The 22,435-nt window shown below is 40.9% G+C and overlaps 1 protein-coding gene across 3 annotated transcripts in view; it reads right to left on the bottom strand.

Annotated features, from left to right (window-relative positions):
* Positions 1-21: 21 nt before the first annotated feature.
* Positions 22-22,435, bottom strand: part of sacs (sacsin molecular chaperone) — a 26,987-nt gene continuing 4,573 nt past the window's right edge. For 2 of the 3 annotated variants that reach the window (XM_005927336.3, XM_042222566.1), the window contains exons 5-12: positions 20,591-20,681; positions 20,429-20,514; positions 19,812-19,923; positions 19,401-19,547; positions 17,104-18,589; positions 16,451-16,542; positions 15,150-15,176; positions 22-14,324 (exon numbers count right to left, since the gene is read on the bottom strand). In XM_005927336.3, coding sequence (XP_005927398.1) covers positions 2,773-14,324; positions 15,150-15,176; positions 16,451-16,542; positions 17,104-18,589; positions 19,401-19,547; positions 19,812-19,923; positions 20,429-20,514; positions 20,591-20,681 — 13,593 coding nt within the window. In that variant the 3' untranslated portion in view covers positions 22-2,772. The remainder of the gene's footprint in view (positions 14,325-15,149; positions 15,177-16,450; positions 16,543-17,103; positions 18,590-19,400; positions 19,548-19,811; positions 19,924-20,428; positions 20,515-20,590; positions 20,682-22,435) is intronic. The other variant, XM_042222568.1, reaches the window with a different exon arrangement.

Below are 22,435 nucleotides of genomic sequence, written 5' to 3' on the forward strand. Positions count from 1 at the left end.
AAAAACAGAAAATGAAAGCATTGACAGACTGATGTGCACGTAAGCTGCATGCTGGTGGACTCGGTTTAATATAACTGGCCTAATTAATGGCTCTGTGATGCACTCTAGTGGTAAAACTCTGCAGTAACACCACAGTGACTGACACCAGCAGCCCAAGAGAAGCAACTTTGTGCTTATTCAGTGGATCACAGTGTGTGCTGCAGCGGGGTCATGAAGCTGTATGCTCTTTATTTTTAGGATGGTTCAAACTGCAGTAATGTGATGTCAGCGTAGAAAATCAATTTGTTTTGGCAAGTGTAAATTTAACCCTTCAAATAACTCCAGAAATCAGCTTCATTAAAAAAATAGTTCTACTAGTACCAGCTATGGCTAGCTAATAAACATACTACATTGTAATAAATCTTATAACTTTGAGGTTTTAATGCCAATGCAGATGCAAGACTGTAGGACACTAGGAGCATTTGTGCTTAAAACATGACTGTCACTATATCACATTTTACACATCATGATTATCTTATAGACATATCATAATTTTGGTATCTCAACTTTAAATACATATATAAATATACAATCCTGTGAAAAAGTAATTATCCCTTTTAGCTTCCATAGGAATGGAAAAGTTAAGTAGTGGCCAAGTGTTGCTATGAATGCACTTCATTAATTGATCACGAACAAGTGTAAGCACCTTTGTAATAGCAGACATTTTGGCTGTTTGCTAGTCTGGAGCATTCGGGTGTGTGTTAACATGATTGTGAGGAAAGATTTTAGAAAAGCAAATTTTGCTGCCCATCAGTGTGCCAATGGGTATACGGTCATTTCCAAACATTGTGAAGTCCGTCATTCTACAGTGAGAGATTCTTTAAAAGTGGAAAACATTCAAGACAGTTAACAGGTGATGTCTCAAGAAGTTCACCCAGAGGTCAGCCCATGCAATGCTCAGAGAAACTGCAAAAAACCAAGCGCTACATCTCAGACTACAGACCTCAAGCTGGACAAGTATGGCTTTTTTTAGAAGGGTTGCCGGAAGAAAGAATCGTATCTCCAAGACGTACCATGCTTTGGTTTGTTAAATTGCATCTGAACAAATCGCAAGACATCTGGAAAAATGACCAAAGAGAAGCTATTTAGCTCTAGTTATAATACACTGCACTACATCTTTCCAAAACCAACATTTGCCCAACGATGTGAGAGACTGATAACCCCACGGTGTATATGATATATGCAGTGGGGTTTGCATAGTTTATCTCAGGATAGCACAGAGTTCTTTTTCACAGGATTGCAGTGATTCAGTCAGTCCAATTCATCTATAACTTTGCATCTTGTCTTTTTAAGAAAGTAATTAAAACTCACACCTCACTGTAAAACAGTATACATTACTGATACAATATCAATATTTCATTTTAAAATATCAGTTTCTGTCAATGCAAAATTAAAGTCACACTCCTCTATTCAAAATACACCTTATTTTAAAATAATGTCCAAGCAATAACTGGCACAGAGTATTTGGGGGGTGAATTTATTAGGGCTTTCTATGGCTAGTGTACATCATCATGATCTACAGAAAGAACTCCAAAGTTTATTCAGGGGACAGTCTTGACTGAGTGACCTCAAGCTTGAGGTATAAGTTATTGTTTCTGTTTACAATGTGTGATCAGTGTGTGTATCGTCCTTCAAATCAGAGGTAAAACCAAGCTGCTAAATCAGCAAAAAAACACAAGAGCACCACAGTCTGGTGCTTATCTATGTTCCTTAAACCAAAAGATTCAACTGACAAAAATAAAAAGTATGAACATGGGTTAATGCTGGCAAAGGTTAACATGTTGGGTTGTGCCCAGATTACAGAATATGGCTCTTTATCACAAATCCTGCTGAGTATTAACAAACAGGTAAAAAACAAAACCAAAAAAAACCTACAAGGATACTTGACTAATCGCCTTTTCTAAAACTTCACAGAAAAAAGCAAGACACTTGCACTCCAGCTTTGAGTACAGGTACTTCATATTGACTGACACAAAACATACAAGTGAGTTAAAATTAACAGAACATGTTTCTGTTCACAGCTGAATTGTCCCAAGTTTCTGGGTTGACTAATGCTACACAAGTGCAAGTACATGAGTTTCAAAAAGTGCTCTGTCCATAAACAAGTGCCTGTCTATGTTACAGAGAATGTACAACTTATAACAAAATGATACGAAATCAAGCATAAAAGTACAAACAAAATGTACAAACATGATTGTACTTCCTTGACTTGCTGAGCTTTTGCAAATAGGAGATGTTGCATGACAGTAACTGCATTACTTGACAGATTTGACCTTTTTCATAATATGCACAGCCTTTAAGTACACCCAACGGGTTTTCCGTAGCAAGAAAATATATTCATTTATTTTTACAAAAGATAAAGTAAAAAAAAAGCAGCATTTTTTCTAACTTAGAGCAAAGACAGTCAATGTGGGGACTTTGGTAAACAAAATGTATTGCTGAGGCATCTGTATGTACAGCATATGCACAAATGGCTTTTTTACATATTACATTATGGTTTATGTTTTTTTTACATATTACATCAAATTTCTATGAATGCAGCCTAACAGGTTATGGAAGCCATACATGTATTTACTGTGCATGAGCCACAGCACCACCATCACAGGTGTAAACTGCATATGTACCATAAGCTGCCAGGGGGGATTCTTGATACATGGTCTGTATTGCACACAATCACACATTTTCTCGATTCCACAGAGAATCTATGCATACTCGTCTTCATCAACAGCAGTATCATATTTTTTGCTGCACAAAGGTTTCAAGCTTTATGATTATCCGTGCAGTACATTCCATCACTCTCATTGCAACCTCAGATGTGTATCTGTCATTGGGAATCTGCGGGAATGGCAGGAGATCGGGGTAGCGAGTTCTCAGGCTGTCCACACCGTATCCTTCCAGGATCTGAACGTCACTGGCGAGGCCTTTGAGCTGGGAGTTGTACTCCTCTACTTTTTGAGCCAGCGCAGTCGGCTTTACATCTTTGTCTGACTTTCCTCTGACAGCATAATCAGCAGCTATCAATGCAAGCTTTGTGGCCAAGTAGCACTTGAAACAAACCCACTCGTTAGCATTCTTATGAAGGTCATTGCGAGCAGCAGAGTAGTTTGCTCTGGCTTGTCTCAGCCACCTGCGGGCCTCCACAGGGTTTCCAACTGTCTTAAAGGTTGGGGGAACAAAGAAACGATGCGAGTGTGATGAACTTGCATAACTTGTATAATGTTCCCTGAACTGTTGCCTTTCTGATTTGTGACTCGTTGCTTCCTGGTTCCACGATGAATAAAACCTTTGAAATGAGAATTTCTCTGACTGGAAGCGGGTTGATGATGCAGAGTAGGCTCTCCTGGAAGCCCTGTCTGTATTTTGCTGATCAGCCAAAGACTGCTTCTCCATCCTGTTTATCTCATTCTGTAGGTGCTTGAAGACTTCTGTGGCAATGTCCAGATTTTCTGCATTTTTGTCTGGATGCCATTTGAGATACAGTCTTCGGATAATCTTTTTTCTCTCCGTCTCAGGAAGCTTCCAGGCTTGTTCAACTACTAAGGTCACTTCTTTAAGAATCTCAGGCAATGCCTTAAGTTTGATCTTTTTTGGAGACTGTTTATGTGGAGGGGGTCGCAAGTTTTCTTTGCCAGGAAATGGAGGGGGGACCATTCGTAGACCAGAGGAACGACTGTCTGGGCTCGTAGGTGTTAATGGTGTTGATGTGTCTCGAACTTGAGTGCTTTCATCTTGTCTGGAGAACTTGTATAAGTCGAGGGAACTAACTATTTTGTACTCACTATAACCAATGTCGATCTGGAAGCATTTCCCAAGGAAACTTGTGTTTTCTTCCTCTTCTCTTTCGACTTCTTGTACAATGATGGCGTATGTATAGGTGGGCTGATATGAGCCATATATGTCTCCCCCCTCAGAGTCTACAAGATAACCCACATATTCCCCTGGATAGAATACATTCATTGGATCCATGAGCAGTGTGTGATGTATCTCTGCTGGAATTGGGGTTCCAGGGAGGGGTAGCTCAAGCTGTGAAGGCTCCGTTGAATCATATTTAACACCAAGGTTGTCCAGCTTCTCTGTGATTCTATAGATGTCATTACAGCCCAACATAGCAATCAGGTACGACGTGTCTGAAATCAAATTGTCTGTAGCAGACTTCAGTGTCATAGCAAGAGCCAAAAGAAAGTTAATGTCTTTGCTGTCTGAATGTTGGATGTAGAGGTGAATCACAGCTGTCCCATATCTCTTGAGGAATGCTAGCGTTTCGCTGCGACTGTGCGGGATAGGGCTACATCCTTTCACTCTTAAAGTTGTCTGGAGTTTCTCAAAACAGGACACTTTGAGCCCTTCACAAAGCGCTTTGCAGAGACGTATGGCTTTGTCTTCATTCACAAGGTATGCATTATCGTTCTCATGTTTCATTATTCTGATCAGTCCTGTGATGAACTGTTCTGATGAGAGCAACAGCTGAAGGCGACCTTGTAGCGAGCAAAGGGCACCGAACTGGCACATTTTTGGAGAGTCCTCATCAAGTTGCTCTTCAAGAATGCTACTAAGCAGTCTAGGCCTTAGCTTCTGTGGAAGTAGCATGATTAGTTTTGTGTGGTAGGCATGATCTTTGCCTAGATAACACTGGCTCAGATCCACAAGCATCTGAACTCCAACATTACCCTGAATTCTGCTCTTGTAGTGTGGTGCATCATCAAACACCAACACATTCGATTTGGCTAATCTACCATCATGGCTTGGGAGGTAAAATATCAAATCTCTTAGATCTTCAAGGTCTTTGCGAATGTCCTTTGGCTCATTATGAAGAGACTTGAACAATCCCGAAACAACCCTTTTCACAGTTCTCATTTCATTTGGGTCAAGCTGCTTTCCCTCTGAATTTCTGTAAATTCGCCACAGCACTTCAACATATTGTCTGGTTGACACAACATCCTCTGTACCAAGCTCTTTGAACAGTTGATGAAAGGTACCGAGTTCTAGAGGTAGTTTGTACAAATAGGGTTTGAAGTCAGATTCATTGTCCAAATTAATGACCACCTCTTCAGGTTTTAGCAATTTCCAGCCATCTTCTACCATGACAAAGGCTACTCCACGGAGCTGGTAACGGAAATCTCTTTTATCTGCATTGAGGAACTCATATGTGGATCTTAGAACTTTGTTCCTGGTTTTCACCATTTCATCATCAGGATTGGATATACTGCAGATATTCTTACAGTTGCTTATGACTTTCTCCAGAGGTGGGTCCAAGTTGACACCTAGCATGTTTAACACTTGGTCAAGTTGTTCCTGCCCAGTGAAAGTGCTACCCTCTTGGTCCCTTATGCTTAAAGGTGTAGCTTTCTCTGGTAGTATTGGACATGATGTCCAAAGCAAATGAATAATATCTGTTTGCTTGAACTTTGGATTCACTTGGGACCCACTGAAACGTATGAGAGGAAGTGTGCCACTCATCTCTTGGTACTGAGAATGAAGTTTGATGAGTTCTTTGGGTGCTCTCTCAGGGCACAGAAAAGGTATCATTGAGAGCTCTTTGAGAAAAGTGCCCTGAAAAAGGTCCATCCTCTCACTGAAAATATGGTTCAAAAGAACATCGACAATGGTTTGCACTTTTTCCTTAGTCCAGCACTCCGTTTGTGCTTTGATGCTGATCTCTTTTGCAAACTGAAGAATTTGCTGCTGTGATACTTCATGCTTGAGACCAATATTTCTCAGAAAATTTATCCATGAGGTGAGCAACAATGTCCCATTCTTGGGTTTTGACACTTGCTCTACTTTTTTAAAAAACTCAGTAGGTATGAATGACTTTGTAGGTAGCATAACTTCAAACACTTTAACTGTTTTATCATAGAAGAACTTAGTTGGCCTGATTCTGTTTGAGTAGTCATAGATGAACGACAGTTCCTTCAGTTTCTCATAGAGCTGATCTTTCATCTCACATGGTTCTTCCATTGCCAAAAGCCTCTCCTTCAGATAGACAATGTGTTCAACTTTGGCATCATAGGAAAGACTCTCAAACTTTGGCAGAAGATGATGGAGGTAGATTTCTAAGTCATCTATTGGCATGCAGCCAAGGAACGTATACAACTCTTTGAGCTGCGGACAATCTGCAAGAAATGCAAAGGAGTTAGTGTTCGCCCATTTGTCTATGTCCGCAGAAGGGAGACTTTTGGCAAGAACATAGTTTGCCCCATAGTTAGCAATGCTGATATATTTTCCGCTAACTGATTTAAAGCATGGGAGGAGTTTTAGGCTCTGTGCATCTTCTTGTGTGAGGCTAGCCAAGTTGCAGTTGAAATATAACAAAAAAGCCTCAAAGTCCTTGTCATTCAGGTTTCCCGATTTGAATGCAGATGTCTGAATCATGTACTCTACAGCTTTCAGAACACTTGATGGATTTTCAATGTTTGCAGTGTACTGTGTCAGAAAAGGCACGAGCTGACTCTCTTTGACACAGATTTTGTTAACTGCAAGTTGAATACACCCTGCTTTCATTAGGGTATGAAAGACTTTGTCATTTTGGCCCTGTGGAAATATGGCAATGCTCATCAAGCTCAGAGGTAGAAGCACATCATACTCTGGAACAACAAGCTTTTCTCTGGCCATGAATTTGATTCCAGGCAGCAAAGCCCAATCTTTCAGAATTTCAAGCACTGTGTCGAAGCTAGGTTTCACTTCCACCTGATTATCCTTAACAGCGATATTCTCACTGATGAAGTTCCACACATTCTTTAGCCAGGATTCACTTGCAAAGGTATCTCTCCATTTCACAGGAATCTTTGATCGATACTCTCTTGGAAGAACAGACCCAAGTAGGTCCCCAAAGCTGCTGATGTCAAAGCTTTTTGCAACTCCTGCATTCAACAGGATGTTGCTGTACCTAATGTACAATGTGTTCATGAACATGTCTTTCCTAGATGATATCAGTTCATGGTGTGCTGTCAGGAACTTTGGTCTCTTTGAATCAAACACCTGAAGCATGTTGTCCATTGTTACCAACAGAGGCAAGCCCTCGACTTTGACTTCATTTTCCTCTATATCTTTAAAACAGTAGTCCACTAGAAGCTTCAAGTTATGAACTAGCTTATAGTTTGACTGCTGGAGACGACAGGGGAGTTTTCCAACATGGCATGATGTATCCGGTGATGAGAAAGTGTAAAGAAAGTTACGGACATCACTTGGTGTAACATAACGTACTGGAATCCCTGCATCTTCCAAACAGAAGTAGAGATTTGCAGTCTCATCGCAGCTGTGAATCAGGTTGAAACCAATATCAAGAAGCAAGGTTTTCAGCCTGTAGACATTTTCAGCCACAGACTTCCTTGAAGTTAGGTTGTACTCTGTGTTTTTCAAATGCTGAAGTTCATCTTGTAGTAGGTTATCAAAAAAGGCTCTTCCCTTGTTTGTTGTAGATGTATTCACCCATGAAATATAAATGACAGAGTGTATCTCAGAGTTGTCCATCTGTGCTGCTCTGACAACAGGAAGGAGACGTTTCAGGTCAGCATGGATACAGCTGTATACTGCTTTAACCAGGCAGTACCAGTCTGGCTGTATATCAAGTCTGTTGGCTGGGAAGAAGAACAGATATTTCCGCAGTGTATCTTTAACAACATGAAGTGGTGTTCCTTGGACTATAGTCATGGTGGGATCTGGACCTGGGAAGTATCGACGCTTGAGCTGAATCAGCAGTTCAACACAGGCGGGTGCTATCAGTGATGTCATCAGATTGTTATTCCAGTCACTCCTCACCCCAACTCCATTGTCATCTCTCCACAGGTTTCTTCTGGCAGAATCTAGGGCAAAATGTCCATTGACATGAAAGGGTAACCCTGTCTCGAGTGAAAGAGGAAGAAAGCAGAAAGCTCTGTGGGGTTTTTTGTAGTTGTGACTTACACATGCAGCTACCCCTCCACGTGGAAACAGGGTGATGTCTTCATTTTTGTGAGCTGAGATCACACTTTTAGAGACATTTTCAATGTTAGGGAAGCCGGATCTGTTGCAGATCATCCATGTAGTCAGATTTCCCTCAGTATCCTCTATGTCCATTGTGTAGGTTATCTGCTGGACTGGGATAGCAGGAAGCGGCTTCTTTTTGGTCACACTGTCGATGACAGAGGCATGAAATTGTTTGCGTTTCAATCGGTCACCATCTGTTATTTTGGCTGTCACAGAGTAGAGCACTTTTAGTTCACCAGATGAATGATCAATAGTACAGATTGATATTTTCTCCATGTGGTTAAGAAACATCAAAAGTTCTGCACCATCAGTTTTAAGCTTATCCAGAAGGTTCTGTACCATCCTGTCAGACGCAGCGACAGAACTGATCTCTGATGTCTTTGCCATGTCTGTAGAGCGGATGGGAAATCTGAACATTGTGCTGCGTTCCAACTTAAAATGAGCTCCTAAGTAAAGATTAAGAACATCTGAAAACTGAGACCTGAAGTCAGAGTCCAAGTCTCGAAACATTCTTCCAGGACTCACAGATGTGGCCCCAGGTGCATACCGTGCATGTGGATCAAAGATACAAAGAATGTCATTGTTAGAGATGAAGGATGGACAGTCAGTTATGTGGTAGACTGAATTGAATCCTATGCCATATTGACCAGTTTTTCCTGGATTGGCCTCTTTTGTTCCTCTCCCAAGATTCTGTATACCTCTGATATCATCTTCTGTGAATGGTTGATTGTTAAATACACAGAGCGCTGGGCCTTGCATCGGGATCCATTTATCGTCAAATATTCTATCTGTGGGGTGCGTTCTTGGATCAAAAACAAAGTAAATCTCTGTTGCTTTGGCATCATCTGCATTTTGAAGCAGCTCTTTCAACATTTCTTTTTCCGATGGGTAAGCATTGAGAATGCTTTTAATTCTGCTTGTGAGCTTTTCTTTTTGTCCAAACTCACTCCCAAGTGTGGTAAAGCAGACATTTGAGGCATATCTCTCCAATGCTTTATGACGTTTTGGGACTGCTCCTAATTTTACAGCAACCTCTCTTGGAATATCCCCGTGACAGTATTTCACCGTTGAGTCTCTGACTTTGATCCAGGGGCAGTCATTGTAGCACAGGGATTTTGATGGCTGCAGCATTAGATTGGAGTCGGGTAACAGAATCTCACCATAATTCACTTGACAGTATTCTTGGTTCTTGTCTCGTATTAGGCTCCATATTCCTTCACTAATAATTCTGCGACATAACTGGAAGTTTTCCTCACTGAGTACTTTTCGTCCACATTCTTGCTTCATAGTTTCCAGAACAGCTGAGAAATCTTCCACTGTGAAGCTAGGTTGTACCCCAACACTTTCAAAAAGCTCACGGCAGCTGTTTCTGTACTTGTTGGGGAGCTGGTAAAGATGTGGAGCTGCATCAAAATTTAGGTGGAAAGCAACTTTGGAAGGACTGACATATGTGTTCTCTACCAGGATGGAGCTGAAGGATTTCAGTTCCTCAGTTATCTGATCTTTTGCACTTTCGTCCTGTAGCATCTCCTCATGAAGATATTTGTAACAGGCATTTGTTATGTTTTCCTGATACAGAGTTACACCATCAAAAGCCTGAGAGAGCTTCTTTAGCTGACTGATGACCAGTCCAACTGAGGGTTTCCTTATTAGACCAAGACAGTCTTTCACAGCTAGCGAGATTGCACCACAACCTTTAAAGGATGGGGAATTCTCGTTCAGGATTGGCTTCATCAGACACACTGTGTCCTGATGTTCAGTTGTGAAGAGCTCTCTGGCAGAGAACATTGTTGTTGGGGAAAAGTTGTTCCCATGCCATGGGAGAGAGAATCCTGCAGGCCTTGTGAGGAATGGAAGAAACCTGATGTCCTGCAGTTTCTCCAAATGCTCAGCTGTTCCTTCATCTCTCATCTTCAGCTTTTCGTCAATGAGATTGAGTAGTATACTACTACGGAAGCATGCAGCTGTATGATCACTTTCATTAAGATCCATGACAGAATGAGCACGCTCAATCAGGTCCTCCCATGACAGATCGTCTTTTACCATACCTAACTGCACTAGCTTTACTAAACATACAGGGTTTACATAGTCTTTAGAAGTTCCTTCAGGAAATCTTCCATCATCAGCGTTGTAGAGTTTAGCAACTCTTCCCTCTGGGTGAATAAGTTTAGAAGGTAAAACCAGTTCCGTGTTGGGGCCAGAGCATGGGATACAAGGTGTAACCCTGAGGATTGATGCAAAATCCTCTAGTTTCTCATTCAAAACATAATGCATTAGAGGGTCCCTAAGCTCTTTGTCAATTTCCTGGATGTGTGGGAAAAAGACATCTGAAAAGAACTGCTTCTCTGTCAGGGTGTTTTCCATCAGCTTTCCTTTGCACCCAGCATCATCAAATCCTTCCTTCACCCAGTCAGGCAGCTCAACAGCACAGAGGTTTTGTGAGCCACTCTTTTTGAGGTATTTCAAGAAGATTTGGAAAGCAGCGGGTCCTATGTCTGACCTGCAGAGTAAGGCATCATCAAGGAATCTGACACATTTGATTGACACCCACGTTTTGCCATCTGAGAAAACTCTTGCATGCTCACTGTCACCTCCTTTGGCTATTTCTTGGTAGACACCCTGGCTGATCAGTCTGAAGTCATCATGTACCTGACCTGGATCTGGCCAAGCTGCATAGTAGTTATACTTCAGTAGTTCTCCACTTTCGGCCATTAACCGTAGCATGGTGAGAGCTGCTAAATAGGCCTGGACAATGACATGTCTCATGAATATAGAATTCCACTGTCCTTTGGTGTCTGTCTTCCAAATCTCTTTACGGTTTGATGTCACAGCAAAGCAGCCATTAATTTGGACTGGTAGGCCTGTTTTGATTTTTAAAGGTAAGTAACAAAACACCTCTCCGATTGGTGTTGCATTTGTCTTCACTGTCCATTTTCTATTCTCTTCCTCTGAGAGAAGAACGGCCACCCCTCCACAAGGCACTAGTCCTAATCTTTTTCCACTATCACTAAGGGAAAATTTGAGTGCCTCATTTGCATCCATGCATGAGCAAATGAGCCAGTTCGTGACCTCAACTGCCTTCTGGGGCATTTCATCTGTGAGTCTTCTTGTCTGAACACCTTTAGCAGCCATCTCAAAGTACTGGTTAGGATCTTCCTCTGAACCTCGGAACAGTGGGGAGTGGAGATCAACAATGCGCTTGAACACGTTGTGAAACTCCTCCACCATAACACGTATGATGCATCCAGACTTGGGAACATCAGAAGGTACCTTGCTGGTGCTTGCTACTTTCTTCATAACCTTTGCTGCAGATTTTAGGATACTTAGAGGTCCATATGAGGCTTTGGATGACCACACACTTTTGTTTATTACCACGACATCTTGCGCTCCTGCTGGATTTGGTTCCTCATATTTCAGGTATTTCAAGACCATGCTTCCAACATGTTGAGTGAACAGAATGAATCTGTGGCCACATATGCTGAACTCATCAACGAGAGAGTAGATATCTGTGGTATTGTAGTACAGACTGCTGATTTCACTTACTGACGCTTCCTGCTCTGTTCTGAATGGAAGTCTGAACAGTGTACCATTGTATTTGTATGGCGAGTCCTGAGCTAAAGGAAGCTGGCAGTTGAAGACATTAATGAAAGGTTTGAACTGATTGGGAAACTTTCTCAGCCTCCTCTGTTGTTTGTTCCAGTTGATTTTGATCCCTGGATTAGACCTGTCTCTGATGTGCTTGCTGATGTGATTAATGTTTGGATCAAACATAATCATGAACTCTCTGCTCATTATGATGGGGATATCTGTAACATGATAAACAGAGTTAAAACCCAAGCCAAACTTGCCAACTTTGTCTGCTTCACACCTTTTCACTGATCCACCTAATCTTGTGATGTTCAGAAAGTCTGTGTCTGAAAATACGGCATTATTGAAAGACCACAAGGCAGGCCCGTGGCAAACAATCATGCCAGGGTCAAGGAGATTCTCCCGAATGTCAGTGTTTTTTCTCATGTCAATGAGAAAACTGCACTCTGTTGCACTTGCATCATCAGCATTTTGAAGAAGCTCTTTGAAAATGTCTGCTACAGATGGATATTCCTCCAAGATATTTTTTATTCTCACTGTTAGAGGTTCTTGTTGGCCAGACTGTTCAAAGCCAAGATTCTCTGGGTTTATCAAGCGTGTGCTCAAACATGGGACCTTCAGCCACTCTGCTGTTTTCATAGGAATGTCATCATGGACCAATATAATTGGTTCTGAAGCGTCTTCGAGTAAGTCGTTCAAATCATCAACTTTGATATCACAGTAGGTACATTCATGGATGGGCTTCATCGCTAACCTGCTTGGGTCCTTGTAACAAAGAATGGGCACATGCATGTTAGTGTCTACAGGTATCTGATTGTTGTACAGCCATCTCAGGATGTTGATTAAAAGTAGAATATCACGTTTGCTTTCTTCCTTGGTCATCTCTCCTTCACATCTCTGTCGAATGAGAGCAATGACTTTGAACACATGGTCTGGGACAACCTCTTCAACTGAACCACAGAACTTAAAAAGCTTGTGAAACTTCCTAATTGTCTTGGGCAGAGAGTAGAGGTAAGGCTGCAAGTCTAGATCAGGGAGGGCTTTTAAAACTGTCTGGCCAGGTGATGAGAACGTCTTCCCTGTCCACACCCAATCAAAAGGCAGTGATTTCATTGCTTCTCTTGCATCCTCAAGATGAGCCTGCATGAAGCCATAAATCTCAAACAAGATCTGCTGGAACTGATACCAATCCTCTGTGGTGAATGCCTGAGATTTATGCCAGTCATTCACTGCTTTCAAGTGTTGTAATACTTGATCCACTTGTGGCTCCATAGTCAGTTTCAGTGCCTTCTTCATACCTGCAGATGTGTGTTCAACCAGTGGTACTGAAGATCCCACAAGCACTGCATGGGATATTTCACACATTTCAGACAAAGAGCAGATATGGAGAGTATCTCCAACCCAAGCAAGAGATTTAGGGTAAGTTAAGGGTCTGTCTTTACAGACCGGTGCCCATTTTAGTTTAAGCAAAGCTGTCTGAGCATCAGCTGATTTTACAAGCTTGGTCTGTTTGTTAAGTATTTGCAGCAGTGTTTTTGCTTTTTTAATTATCAAGTCCCATTTAGGTTCCTCACTGCTTTGCAACTCCTCTATCTTCTTTGCCACTCGAAGTACATCTTTTTCACTGAGCTGTACTTCATTTCTTAGTCCCAGTTGTCTGAGTGAATGAAGAATATCTGGAGATGATGTGAATGTACTTGTGGGAAACCTGTTTTTTTCCTCCATGAAGAATAGATGTTGCAGGATCTCTAGCTCAGGATCAAAAAGATCTGTCGCTTTGACTGACTTTCCACAAGGCAGCTGAATGAATTTAAGAGCAGAAAGCCATCCAATCACGGCTGAGTTTTCATTCTTTAGAAAAGCCAAATGTTTAAGAGCCCAGAGCATGATTTCAGTTGTCTCATCTGTTGTGTAGTAACCTCTCTCAATATCCTGAATAATCATTTTGAAACATTCTGTTGTTTTCACTTGTTCAACATTTAGCATTTTGATGAGGCGAATTGATTCCTCATCAGAGCAAGAAACAAGATTTTCAGATAATTTCACATCTGGCGGGTGCTTGGCTCTGTGGTGTAAAGCTCTGGCCCCTCTCAGTGATGTGAATGCTGAGGTACCTTTAGAGCATGTACCCAGTTTTTTAAAGATGGAAAGGTCAAGTAGGATATACTTCTCCTTCTCTGTAATGTCAGACAGCCCTGCAAGAAAATTTCTGAGTGCAATTTTCTCTTCCACTGAGAAAGAAGAGACTTGGCTTGATAATCGTTGGGCTGATGTTCTACTCATAATTTGCAGAAGCATACCAGGAGAGCATGGGTGAATGTAATTTTTTAACAGAGGATGCTGCAAACAGGGATCCAGCTTTTTTATCACTACTCCTCCAAGCTTTTCTATGATGTCAAGCACGTTTTCAGAAAGTGGCGCCTCTTCCTCATCCACAAGTACTATGGGTGATGGAGTTTTGAAACGAAGAAGCTCAACTGTGTGTGTGCTTTCCTCGAGTGGCACAAGTGGGATCAAAGGCATGTCTTCAAATGTATTTAGGTCATCAGCAAAATATATATAGAGATGCTTCCAAATCAACTTTAGCCAGGAAAATGTAGGATGCTTCAACTCCCTGTTTCCAGGATCCCAATGAACTTTAAAGTCTCTGGTTGGCCAGGCTGTTGACAGGATCTCCTTGATGAGTCGAGCTGAACGTTCAGGGTTCAGCACTTGTAGCTGAGTGCAGGGTCTACCTGTTATAACAGTGAAATTTAGAAATTAGCACAAGTTATTATTACAGACACAGATGCAAAATAAAATCTGATCAATGGGTTAGGTTTGTTCTTGTTATTGATACAGCTGCTACACCTTTAAATGCACCTTTTCATTCATAGCTCAGCCACACAATGTCATTTAATTTTTGAAGTGTTTTGTTTTCTTCTTAGTCTCTTGTCAAATTTTACTCATTAAATGATGAGTACATTTCTGTCCTCAGACACATCACCTCAAATACTCAGAATCTAAATATATTTAAGACATGTAAGTCATGCAAACACGCTTGCACAAACTTTACTGTGTATCCACACACACACACACACACACACACACACACACACACACACACACACACACACACCACAGTTCCTTGTTAATTTAACAAGGAAAAATGCTTTTTCCAGGCCTGTGGCACTTGTTCACTTCGCCCATGTATTAAAACACAGACATGCATGGTAATTTATCATGTTATTCATTTTTACCTTGTATCACTTTATATAGTCAGATGGCAAAAACAGTTGTTTATAAACACTAAGCCAAAAAATATTAAATAAATATATTTCTTCTAATTCTTCTTTGCAAGCTACATAAACATTGTGTTTGATGTCACTGTTTGATGAAGACTCATTTATAGATAATGATGATAAGGCTTCAAAAGTGCCAAGGAGTTGGGGAACACACATACATACATATGATACGATCAGTAAGATACTAAAGTCATGCCAATCTGAATCCAGTCTTATCAATCCAACATATAAGTTTAGGTTAATAATAAAAAGGTCACACACTTTGAAATGCCTTACCTGAACACCCCCATAGAAACTGTTGCACTGTAAAATTTAAGAGATGTGATATGATTTTTACTGTTTCTTAAAAAAAATGTGGTAAAATAAAGAACTTAAAAAGTAAACAAATGATAATTTTTCAGTTCAGGACTTCTGTATATCTGAGTAACATTAAGGCCTTACCCACCCTAAGGCCAAGGTTTGGAAGTACAGTTAAGATGTCTGTTTAAAATTGAATTCTTTATGTAGTTCCCTCCCCAGACACCTTAACGCCCACTCACATCCTGGGCCATCTGACCTCAGGAATTCGCATGATAAGGTGGGGCCAGGTTTCACATTGAGCTCACCCGAAACCCTGGCTGATTGGGACCCACACCCAGTTTCACACCTTGGCTCAGGCGATTAGAGGATCATCAGGGGGTCCTTTTGTCCCTCTCTGGGGGGATACTCCCACTAGGTTTAAATCTGGGACTCCCCACCATTTGACCTTAGAACTGAAGAAGCTTCTCGGATGAGAGGTGAAACGTCTGCAAGCAACTTAAAGAAGTCCAGACGCTTTTCTTTGCAAGCTCCTTTGACTACGATGACCTGGATGACTGAGAAGCTTCACAGACAATTCTTTATGTAATAAAAATGAATAATAGCAAAATGTTAGCTAGCAGAAAAATAATAAGCGGTTAGTTCCAAATTGTTGCAGCTATGTATAAATGGAGTATTCTCTGTGTCTTCTACTTTGGGCTTTGGGGAGAAAATTGTTTTTTCAGCACTTTTCCTCTGCCTGGGTCGTGACCCACAGTCATGACTATGGCATGAGTATGGCAGAGCGTGCACTCAGGATCTGCTCTTGCAGACCGAGTGGAATGCGTGGCACAAAAACAACTCATCGATGAATCAGCGTGCTCACTCTCTCTTCCATTTTCTCTCTCTCCCTTAAATTCTCTATCAGCCTATCAGCTGGGTACCAGATTTACTGCCCCGCTGGCATGCTGAGAGTACAACAGTCCAGTGTTACAACATGGCTGAACCCACATAACCTACTTGTTCATCACAGGACTGCAAAGATTTTCTTTTGGAGATACAGGCCAACTAAAAAGTTAACACAATACTTTAAATCAAAATCAAATATAATAAAATAAATAATTATTTTTTTTAGGCTTCCCTAAAAAGACACTTAATCTAACAGATTAGATTCAATTCCTATTGTCAAGATTACAAATAAAAATCTGTTAAAAATGTTTATCATTGTCAAACTCTCTGCTGGTCACTGCTGGAATAAAGCTGATTATATATACATTTATTAAAAAAATAGGTGACATTACCTCTGCATTTGGCAGCTTTCTTCAAACTGTCCATCACTGAAGGCTTGATACTCTCTAATATGAATCGATGCTCCAGTCCTGGATACAAAGACCTTAGGATGAAGTTAAAAAAAAAAGGTTTGTATACAGTTTGTATAACGGTAGGCACAGTTTTCAAACAAGAAGCTATCAAAGGTCATGTTCACAGAGGGACAGCAGATTTCGCACTGTGCATGTAATTCACTTTTTTTAAGCTGTATTATTGTCTCATTTTTCAAAGGCATCAGCAATACTCACTAGATAATCATGCAATTAGTCTGTCAATATTTCTGAATAAATCAGCATCAGCCTTCCTAATATGGAAATTTCTTACCTTGCCATTAAACCTTGCAAAGAGCAGTAATCTTACTTAAAGCCATGAAGAATGAACCATACTGTTTATATAAATGTATCTGGAACTAATACTTGACAAAAGGAAAATGAGAAATGGATTCCTTATCCATGAAAAAACAACGTGTGAATAGTTTATGGTAAAATATATAAAATAAATATTGTCTTCTCCTGTTAAAATCCATTCAGGAATAATAAAATAAATCAAATTAAGAAGAGAATTACAAAAACATGACAAAACTGGCAGAAGCTTATATGCAAAAATAAACCATCTCACTCTGTACCTGGGGTACTCCTCAGAAGCAATGTAAATGGCATCTTTTTCGGTCACAGAGGATGAAAACGTTATAAAGGTCTCATCTTGGAGTGGCAGGAGCTCAAGTCCTATAAGGTCACTGTAATTAGCATCTCCAAGTGCAAACTCCAGCAGCAGCAGCTTCTCCTGTGAGGGACCTGTGTGTCTGCTCTTCCTGATCACTTGCCGCACCAACGATGGCGTCACCTTCCTCACTTCACCGGACTGAGTCATGTAGGCAGCCAAGACAAAGTCCACAGCAGAAGGCACCTTTGCCACCTGCATTCCTGAGCTTTGGAGGTAGTTGATCACAGTCTCTGAAATGCCATCGTCTGTGTCCAGCTCTGAGAACACAGTCTGGTCCACCCTGACCCAGCTCTCGCTGAGGGAATAGATTACTTGGTGCTGCAACAATTCATCAAATAGTGGCTGGAGAATGGGTTTCCAGCGGGACTTGACCCGCTTAGGGTCTGGCCAGGCCCTATAGCTTCCTGTAGGAGACAATGGAAAGTCTTGGTCCTTTTTTATCTGTATCCTTTTGATAGCCTCAATTATGAGAGTGAAGTAAGCCCTCGGGATGACACTAATTATAAGAAGCTCATTCCACAAGGCAGCTGGATCCCTCCACTGGTCCACTTCCCGCCACTTGATACTCCTGCGGTTGTCCGTGAGGCCAAAGAAGCCGCTGACATGAACAGGAAGGCCCGTTTCGCTCTCTTCGCCAGGAGGAAGAGGAAGGAAACAAAAAGCTCGTCCTGAGAAACCGGATGTTGCACCTTGGTCCTCTCTGTTAAACAGAGTAAGAGGCAGAGCAATGCCTATGCTAGGCATAAACTTCAAATCATCTGCCAAAGAGTCCAACTCAGCACACATCCCTCTTCCCCCAACTCCATTACACACCAGCCACGTCATCCTCTGGGTCTCTTTAGCCGTTTCATCCTGAGTCTCGATGCTGAGCTGGTAAGTGACGCACGTGATGGCAGAGCTGGGAACCCCGTTGCTATAGCTGTCTATAGCCTGTCCCAGTATCTTCAGTGCATTCGGTCTTTCTAGCTTATCATCAGTATTCTCCGTTGCTGTAACCTGAAACAACATGCGCTCTGTGCCATCAGACTCGCGCACATGCAAGGATATTTTTTGCACACTTTTAAGGAAGAGGAGCACTGTGTCTGCGTCAGCTTTGAAAGATTCAAAAAGCTCCAAAACCTTTTCCTTGTTGTAAATGTTGCCGCTGAGCTGAGATGGTTTCATGCGAAGCGGGAAGCGAAACAGAGTTCCAGGAAAGTGGCCGTCCTGAATGGTTTGATTGGAACTCCCAAACATCCCAAAGTATGGAGCAAACTGGTCAGCTAGTTCCGTGATCTCCTTAATGTCCGACTTCAAGTTCCAGCATTGGCCCGACTCATTCACGCCAAACAGGGTCTGATGGGGGTCCAGCATGGCGATTTGGTCTCCACTGAATATACTGGGAACATCTGAAACATACATACAAAGAACAACAATAATAGCTAACAATGATAAGTGGTTACATTCAGATCAGCATATTAGGCAAGTGGCACAGTCGCCTCACGGCAAATGTTTCTGAGTTTGAACCTGATGGTCAGGTGGGATGTTTCTATGTGAAGGATTTTTGCAGGTGTTCTGGGTTTCTCCCACAGTCCAAAGACATGTTGTAGTTGTTGATGTCACCATGAATGGTAGTAAGCTTATTACCGTTAACTAAAACTAAATTAAAAACTAAAACTAGATGTGAAAAACCATTGTAGTTAACTGAAATAAAAATAAAAACCAGACTAGACCAGGACATACCCTCCACATGTGGGAGGACTAAAACTAAAGTAAAACAAGGAAACACACTGTGGAAACTAAATGAAACTTAAATGATTAAAAAAAAGACAAAATGAAATAAAAATACAAAATAATCAGAAAATACAAAACAATAACAACTCTGCTCTATGACCAGGCAGGGTGCACCACGTTTCATGCCCAGTGTTGACTGGAAGACGTAGATATTTATTTGGGCTTCTGCTTTGCTTGGACATTTCAGTAAATGCATTAGTGAAATTGTTTTTGCAGCCTTTAAAATCAGTGGAAGGATCTCTGGAGGTAATTATCTGCGATTTGTTACCACTGTGATTTATGTTCCAAACTTACTGCCTCTCCGTCTAAATTTGGTTGCGGTCAGACTCTGGAAAATACAGGTAAATATTCCTTGGTTCAACACACTGACTCCACATGAGAAAACAAAACATCATTCAACATTTCGCTAGATAAATAACACTGTACCTGTAATATGGTACACGGAATTGAAGCCGATGCCAAATCGTCCAACTTTTAAAGGATCTTCTCTCTTCCTGCTCCTTGCGATCTCCTGAATCCCATTCCAGTCTTCCACAGTGAACACCGCGTCATTGTACACGTACAGTGCTGTTCCTGGAAATCAGAATCAACGTGACCATGCTGGGAAAAACTCCGAAAAACAAATGTGATTATTCTAAAATGAGTGAGTAAAGATAATGTATTTTCTTTGACTAAATTGTTGCCTCTCTTCCCAAAGAAGTCAGAGTAACAGAATAGCTGCTAACAGATATTTAACCAGGACAGATTCTTGCCAGCATGAGAGCTTGAAGGTTTGCCCTCTGATTTAAGAGCTGATCACTGGGCTATGCTGGACTTAACTTGTTACTGACTGCTAACCTTGATGCTGAGCCATGTCAGGTGACCACAGTGACTCCGCTCCATACTCTGTCTCATCGTACATGAACTTGACCTCTGTGGCTCCAGCATCCTCAGCATTTTGGATCAGCTCCTTCAAAATAAAACAGAGGAAAGATCATCAAATATGAAGACAGGGCCTTGTAACAAAGCCACACTGAAATATCAGCTTTATAGGTGGATAATTTTATCTAAAAGGCCTTGCCAGAAAAATTAAGACCTTATTAAAATAGATGCCGTCATTTGGGACTTCAGCTTTGGAAAAAGTACAACCATATATGGTAAAGGACCTGAGATCGGCAAGTTAAAGCCAAAATAAAACTATGACGTTTGATTCTGTGCAAACTTGGCATATTTTCTCATTTAAAATCTTTTTTTTTGCCTACAAACAGCCTTCTCTTGGATGAATCCCTGCCATAGCAGACTGATGATATAAACTCATAAAATACCGCCAATCCGACGCACGTGTACTAAAAATAATAACTAAATAGCCAACTTTAAACAGATCAGAAATGTATAAATTCTGTACAACCTCTGTATGCTAATTATGTTTAATATGTAGTCTATACAGACACATTTTTTTTAAAAAGCACCCTTACCTTTAGAATCTGTCCACCTTCAGGATATCTCCTCAGGATATCTTTCAAAAATTCAACTAACGGAGGTGTTGTCTGTCCAAACCTTCCTGTAAAGACACACTGTGTAAGATTCTCTTTAATACTGACTCATTGATTGCATACATGTGCAGGTTTCCATGTTACCTCCTCCTTTTAGGCCTCGTCCCTCCAGAATGACAGATACTTCTGGGCTTCCCACGGGCACCAAAGTACCAATTTGCACACTGTTATCCAGCTATGCAGGATTGATGTGAGGAGAGAGAGCTGGTTTTAATGTACAGCAAGAATGCACCACACTGAAATAAAACTGTGTGTGATCAGGTGACATGAAGAAAATATGTATTTTTAAAAAGTCCTTACAAAATTAACATGTAACTGCATGAATAGAATGAGACATGTCATTTAATGAGACTTAACAACAGACTTATAGTCTTCAATCTTTCACCACAGCTACTGTTAAATCATTCGGAGTTGGAGTTATTGCACATTAGTTGACAGTCTGCCTTTTCCTGGTGAGCATTTCTGAATCAATGCAGCAACGCCTGACTCAGCTGCGTGGGGCTCTTCAAGGTGACACTGTGCCCTCCTGCACTCAGCAGTCTTTGCACATCAACATGCTCTCTGGCAAACTGAGCCATCCCACTCATCATCTTCATCATTGTCACGCCACTGTACAATTATTATTTCACAGTATAAAGACATTTTGTGATGTATATTGTAAGCAATATGTTTCTTAGAACAAATATACAGTGACAGAGCTCGACACACAGAGGAAGGTGAGGCCTCGTGGTTATATGTAGTAATATTATTAGGGAAAAAGTGAGTATATAAATCTGTATAAAACCTTCAATAAATGTAAATAACACCTTTTATGTAGTTGCACGCAGGCAGTCTTCATTACTAATGCCTTAAAAGAGTTTTTTATAATAGCTTTAGGGTCCTCTATCAAATATTTGGCTGCTAGGATTGAAGGTTTAATTTTATCTGAGAGCACCCACTGCCAGGCATTTACAATGAAGAATGTTTAGAGACTCAATGAGAACAAGCCAAGCTTGCCTTAAAGTGCACAGCACATCTTCCATCACACTGCTGCAGATTTAATTGCATCAGTGTAACATCAAATATAGACTTACATCCGAAGGACACAAAGGAAATTACTTTCTGTTATTGTTTCCTAGGAAACACATCATGTAACACAGCTTCAGGTGCAGCAGAATTCATGACTGTATTACTTTTACTTAAAACTGGCCCTGCAGTGTATGTGGTGTTAGCTTGTAGGACTGGCTTGTAGCTAATTTCTGCATATGAGATGGGATGGGGTGGAGGGGGGCTGCCAAGCACTGCGCACCATCTGGTGCTTTCCATCAGCTGAGCCACAAGACACGGGGCCAACTGCAGTCCTGCTAGTCGTGTAAGTCACCGAGTGAACGATTACAAACTAGCACACCACAGTCACGCTATAGATTTACCTGCCACAAATCTGCAGTGTTATTAATGAGTTTAGATTATGTATGTGCTACGAATTAGATTAACGGATCAAATTTTTAACAGTAACACATCGGTTTGTTTCAAATAAATAATTACCATACAATCACAGACTGTTCATTCATATAACTGTACAATTATATATGCACACAACTTAATAACCATGATCTTAAAACTGCAATATTTTGGGATACACAAATTTCTAAATCTGGAAAAATTAATCAAGCTTTCGTTTAACGCAGCGTTTTCATTTCAATCCTCTGAATGCAGTAACTTTAGTATTATTCAATACACTGTGATGAAGAGGTGCCGAGTCATGCTGTCTGCAGTATGAGTGAGATCACTGGGCAGCAGCCAGTGGAGCAGATCCTGTGTTTACAATTACTGCATAACTTTCACTGTAAAAATCATAGATAGATAGATAGATAGATAGATAGATAGATAGATAGATAGATAGATAGATAGATAGATAGATAGATAGATAGATAGATAGATAGATAGATA

Source organism: Haplochromis burtoni, unplaced genomic scaffold (genome assembly GCF_018398535.1).
Source record: "Haplochromis burtoni strain Fernald_Lab_line unplaced genomic scaffold, NCSU_Asbu1 Contig_88, whole genome shotgun sequence".
Classification (NCBI taxonomy): Eukaryota; Metazoa; Chordata; class Actinopteri; order Cichliformes; family Cichlidae; genus Haplochromis; species Haplochromis burtoni.